This window comes from Bison bison, unplaced genomic scaffold (genome assembly GCF_000754665.1).
Source record: "Bison bison bison isolate TAMUID 2011002044 unplaced genomic scaffold, Bison_UMD1.0 scf7180017864518, whole genome shotgun sequence".
NCBI lineage: Eukaryota > Metazoa > Chordata > Mammalia > Artiodactyla > Bovidae > Bison > Bison bison.
In genome coordinates, this window is record NW_011495071.1 from 3,558,665 (window position 1) to 3,564,293 (window position 5,629).

At 52.8% G+C, this 5,629-nt stretch overlaps 1 protein-coding gene and 1 non-coding gene across 2 annotated transcripts in view; both read left to right on the plus strand.

The window, feature by feature from the left end:
* LOC104981327 (nicotinamide N-methyltransferase-like) overlaps positions 1 to 1,059 on the plus strand; it is a 5,717-nt gene extending 4,658 nt beyond the window's left edge. The window contains exon 3 of the mRNA XM_010830361.1: positions 52 to 1,059. Coding sequence (XP_010828663.1) covers positions 52 to 484 — 433 coding nt within the window. The 3' untranslated portion in view covers positions 485 to 1,059. The remainder of the gene's footprint in view (positions 1 to 51) is intronic.
* A 326-nt stretch (positions 1,060 to 1,385) lies between these two features.
* TRNAG-CCC lies at positions 1,386 to 1,458 on the plus strand. Its single transcript has one exon. It is a non-coding gene; the product is annotated as a tRNA-Gly (tRNA).
* Positions 1,459 to 5,629: the final 4,171 nt, after the last annotated feature.

Genomic DNA, 5,629 nt, shown 5'->3' on the forward strand with positions numbered 1-5,629 from the left:
ATGGTGAGCATGACCCAGCCGGTCTCTTTCTCTTTCTTCCTGCCTCTCCAGAGATAAGTGGGCCGAGAAGGAGGAGCGCGTAAGGAGAACTGTCACCCAGGTGCTCAAGTGTGATGTCCTGAAAGAACGGCCCCTGGAGCCCGCGGTCCTGCCCCCCGCCGACGGCCTCATCTCCTCCCTGTGTCTTGAGGCTGCCTGCCCCACCCCGCAGGCCTGCCGGGATGCCCTGCGCCATCTCAGGACCCTGCTCCGGCTCGGGGGCCATCTGGTGCTGAGCGGGGGCTTCGAGACCACCTTCTTCATGGTGGGGGACAAGAGGTTCTCCACTCTGCCCCTGAATGAGAAATTCCTGCGGGAGGCCCTGCAGGAGGCTGGCTTCATCATTGAGAAGCTGGAGAAGGTCACTCGGGCCGCTGAGACCCATTTGGATAACCGCTCTGACTACACAGGGCTGTTCTTCCTGGTGGCCCGGAGAGGGGACTAGAGGCAGAGGCTTGGAGGAGCGGGTTGGGGGCGGGGAGCGGGCTTGGGGCCATCCCTCTGCCACCTCGATTGTATTTCTCTCCATTTCACCAGCTTCACTTCTAACGCTTGCTGGCAGATGATCGCCAGGTCAATTGGGATGCTTCTCCCAGAAAGGTTTATAATGTATTCCACTAATGGCCCCAGGCTGGGAAAAAGAATTGGGCCAGAGAAAGAAAGCTGCGTCTCCTTCCTTCTGGGCTCCTTCAGGGTTGCGTGGAATAAAGTGGGAAGGACCCTTCCCGCTCTCTGATTTTAGGCAATTCGGACTGCCCACCTTCTGAGCTCAGTCTCCAACTCCCTCCCCATGCCTGCTAATCCTGCAGCCCTGCCCCTTGAAATGGAAAGCACACGCATGGATTTTGATCCTTGGCTCTCTGATTCAACTTGCTCTTGTGACTTTAGGTGGGCACCTAATATCTCAGAACCTCAGTTTCCCCATCTCTGAAATGGAAATCATCACACCTCTCCCCAGGGTTTCTGTGACACCCAAAAGGTATAACATGAATACCCTTAGTAAATAACCATGTGAGCGAGCTTGTGTGTTTTTTAAGCTTGGCTGACCTTGTAGAGACCTTGTCACAGGATGTGATAAGATGGCATAAGGATTTCTGAAAGAGCTAGAGAATTGTTTTCCTTCGCTGTCCAGTGAACCCCACCTTACCCCGTCTGGGCAGGGATGGGACACATGGGAAAGACTTTTTGAGGGAAGTAGGGAGCAAATTGGTGAAAGGGTGACCAAGAGTAAGCCAAGTGAAGGAGTCGGGGTGAAGGGCAGGAACTTCTGGTACAGATACTGAGACCCAGAGGGGAGACAACATACTATGCTGGGTGGACTTCAAGAAAAACTGAAGACAGGGACTTCCCTGGTGGTCCAGTGGCTAAGACTCTGCACTCCCAATGCAGAGGGTCCGGGTTCAATCCCTGGTTAGGGAACTAGATCCCACATGCTCCACCTGAAGATCCTGCATGTTGCAATGAAGATTTAAGATCCCACATCCTGCAACTAAGACCTCGGGCAGCCTAATTAATTAATTAAAAAAAGAAAAATTGAAGACACTTGGATTCCAAGATGGGGGCTCTGTCCCTTGAGGGACTGCTAATACATGTCGTATGGTAGAACAGGCCAGTGCTCAGAGTGGGAGGAGGAGTGTCAAATCAGTGGCGGTGGGGGGCCTTGGAGGTGGGCAAGCAAGCAATGTAGTCATTCAACAAATATTTGTCAAGTGCCTGCGTCCAGCTGGACACTGTGTAGTGTCAGAACCTTTGCCTAGGGCTGGTCCTCACAGTAAACGTGGTTGCAACATTGACGCCCTTGATCACATTCTACCCCATGTGTGTGTATCTGGGGTATATTTTTTGTGTATGTGGGCATGTGCATGCGTGTGTGTGTGTGTGTGTGTGCATGTATGTGTTTGTGTGCTGATCATGGTAGTAGAGGTGGGTCACATCTATCCATGGAGCCACCACAAGAGTGATCAGTGAGGCTGACTCCCAGAGGCTGGGTTTACATCAAGACTAGCTCCTAGAACGTGCCTGCAAGTCGACGGACCCAGAAGCTGAGTGCTAACATCCCATCCAGGGCGAGCTCCAAGTATGCACTGGAGTATGCGACCAGAAAGCTGAGCTGGGCTGGGAAAGCATCAGGCAAAGAGCAGGTGGGTGGGCATATGGGGAGAGTGTCTGGGGTGGGTGTTCTTGGCAGGACTGAGGTGCCCAGTCTCTGCCTCCCTGTAGGAAGTGTGGGCATATACCTGGGCGATATTCTTCTGGGGCCCTGATGTTAGTTAACACGAGCTTTCACATCAGGAGCTGTTGGCTTCTTGACTCGACCATCAGGTTACCATATATGCTTCATGGGTTGCCTGTGAATGGGCATTTGAGTGGCTTCATGACTTCCCTGGTGGCTCATATGGTAAAGAATCTGTCTACAAAACAGGAGACCTGTTTCCATCCCTGGGTCAGGAAGATCCCCTGAAGAAGGGAATGGCATCCCACTCCTGAATTCTTGCATGGAGAATTCCATGGACAGAGGAACCAGGTGGGCTACAGTCCATGGGGTGGCTAAGAGTCAAACACGACTGAGTGACTAATGCTTTTTACTTAATGTGTGTGAGACATGGGTAGTGACAGGGTTAGGTTTACAATTAGCTGAGACAACAGGCTTCACACTCTTGCTAAGCACCCATTGAGCTGCTACAGGGCCCTAGGACAAGGCAGCATTAACTGGGAAGAGGAATAGTGATGAGAAGCAGAGATGAAGGAAGGATTAGTTCCTGCTCTAGAACCAAGGAAGGTTTCAGGAGGAAGTGCAGCCAAGATGCATTATAAAGGAGGGTGATGGTTGGAAAGGCATTTCCCCTGGAGTAAACAATCCTGTTACAAAACCTGGCCTTGGGAAGATGCTGGGTGAATGATGTGATGTTTGTGCTGCCTACCGGGTGGGTTGTCTATTGAAGAGCAGAGGGAGGCGAGGCCGGGAGGGCAGTTCCGGGCCTTGGGCTCTGTGAGTCTCTCCAGGGGTAATCAGAGTTCATCAGTAAATATTTATTTAGCATCTGCCATCTGCCAGGCACTGAGAGTGTGAGAACAAATTTGATACAAGCCCTTGCCGGGCTCACAGACAGTTATGATCCCATTACAGGAGGTGAAGGCACACAGAAGGAAGTGCCCAGTTTAGGGGAGACCAGGGAAGCATCACAAAGAGGTAATGTTTATTTTTAAAACATATTTTTACGGTGGTCCAGGGACGAAGACTCTGTGCTCCCAACGCAGGAGGCTCAGGTTCAATCCCTGGTCAGGGAACTAGATCCCACATGCTGCAACTAAGACCCAACACAGCCAAATAAGTAAACAAATAAGTAAATATTTTTAAAAATGTATTGGGAGTATAGTTGCTTTACAATGTTGTGTTCGTTTCTGCTGCACGGCAAAGTGAGTCAGCTACACGTATACATGCGTGCATGCTAAGTTGCTTCAGATGTGTCCGACTCTTTGCAACCCTATAGGCTGTAGCTTGCCAGGCTTCTCTGTCCGTGGGATTCTCTAGACGAGAATACTGGAGTGGGTTGCCATTTCCTCTTCCAGGGGATCTTCCCAATCCAGGGATCGAACCCGCGGTTCTTACATCTCCTGCGTTGACAAGTGAGTTCTTTACCACTAGCTCCACCTGGGAAGCCCAGGAAATGAACGTGAAAGTGAAAGTCTCTCAGTCGTGTCCGACTCTTTGTGACCCCATGGACTATACAGTCCATGGAATTCTCCAGGCCAGAATACTGGAGTGGGTAGCCTTTCCCTTCTCCAGGGATCTTCCCAACCTAGGGCTCGAACCCAGGTCTCCCACATTGCAGGCAGATTCTTTACCAGTTGAGCCACAAGGGAAGCCCAAGAATACTGGAGTGGGTAGCCTATCCCTTCTCCAGTGGATCTTCCCAACCCAGGAATTGAACCGGGGTCTCCTGCATTGCAGGCAGATTCTTTACCAACTGAGCCACCAGGGAAGCCATACGTTTACATATAGCCCCAGTTTTTTGGATTTCCTTCCCATTTAGGTCACCACAGAGCACTGAGTAGAGTTCCCGGAGCTACACAGTAAGTTCTCATTAGTTATCTATTTACATATAGTATCAATAGTGTGTATATGTCAATCCCAGTTTCCCAGTTCATCTCACCCTCCCCACCTTCCCCCTTGGTGTCCATATGTTTGTCCCAAAGAGGCAATGTTTAAACTGAGCCCTGGACTAACCATAAATACCAGGTTTCCAGGCAGACAATGAGGTGGAGGGGAGGTGGGCTGGGGTATTGAAGGCATTTCAGGAGAAGGAGGCAGCTCGGCCCTGATGGGAACCGTGGGCGGACATCAGGCGTCTTTGGGGAACCTTGATCGGGAAATGCATGCTGCGTGGCTGCTCCCTGCTGGGCCTGTTCTATATCTAGGCATGCAGTGACTGAGTCCAACAAGGCCCTGCCCTCAATCTCCTTGCCCTTGAGAGGGGTGGGGAAGTGAAAGTGAAGTCTCTCAGTTGTGTCCGTTTGCGACCCCATGGACTGTAGCCTACCAGGCTCCTCCGTCCATGGGATTCTCCAGGCAAGGACACTGGAGTGGGTTGCCATTTCCTTCTCCAGGGGATCTTCCCAACCCAGGGATGGAACCCGGCTGTCCCGCATTACGGGCAGACACTTTACCCTCTGAGCCACCAGGGTGGCAGGCAACAAGAGTGGGCCAAAATAACGGTGTGAGAAGCCCCGAGAAGGAAATAAACAGGGCGATACTGTGGAGAGTAACTGGGGCAGAGGCTGTTGGGGAGGGCAGGGCAGGCGGTCCTGCTGCATGGGAGTCCCTGTGTGTGGGGGGGTGCCCTTGGGGAGAAGGAGGCAGGGGACCAGTCCTAGCCCAGCTTTGGATGAAGTTTCCCTTGTCCTTCACTCTGTGGACACAAGGGGGCAGCCGAGACTTGAGCTCAGCAGGCAGCAGGGCCAGTGGGGCTGGAGGACTCTCATCCACTCTTGCTTGTGCACCGCCTGCTCATGGTGTGAGCCTGCTCTCCTGTCCAACTTGACTGCTGAATGGGCGAACCGGGAAAAGGAGGCCACTCCCAGCTGAGCCTGCTCTCCTGTCCAACTTGACTGCTGAATGGGCGAACCGGGAAAAGGAGGCCACTCCCAGCTGAGCCTGCTCTCCTGTCCAACTTGACTGCTGAATGGGCGAACCGGGAAAAGGAGGCCACTCCCAGCTGAGCCTGCTCTCCTGTCCAACTTGACTGCTGAATGGGCGAACCGGGAAAAGGAGGCCACTCCCAGCTGAGCCTGCTCTCCTGTCCAACTTGACTGCTGAATGGGCGAACCGGGAAAAGGAGGCCACTCCCAGCTGAGCCTGCTCTCCTGTCCAACTTGACTGCTGAATGGGCGAACCGGGAAAAGGAGGCCACTCCCAGCTGAGCCTGCTCTCCTGTCCAACTTGACTGCTGAATGGGCGAACCGGGAAAAGGAGGCCACTCCCAAGACAGAGCACTCTGACTTTCACCACCTTCTTTAACCGTATATAATTATGACGGCCCTCCCTCTCCCCGCCTACCCCACTGCCCCACCTCACCCAGAGCCGAGGCTA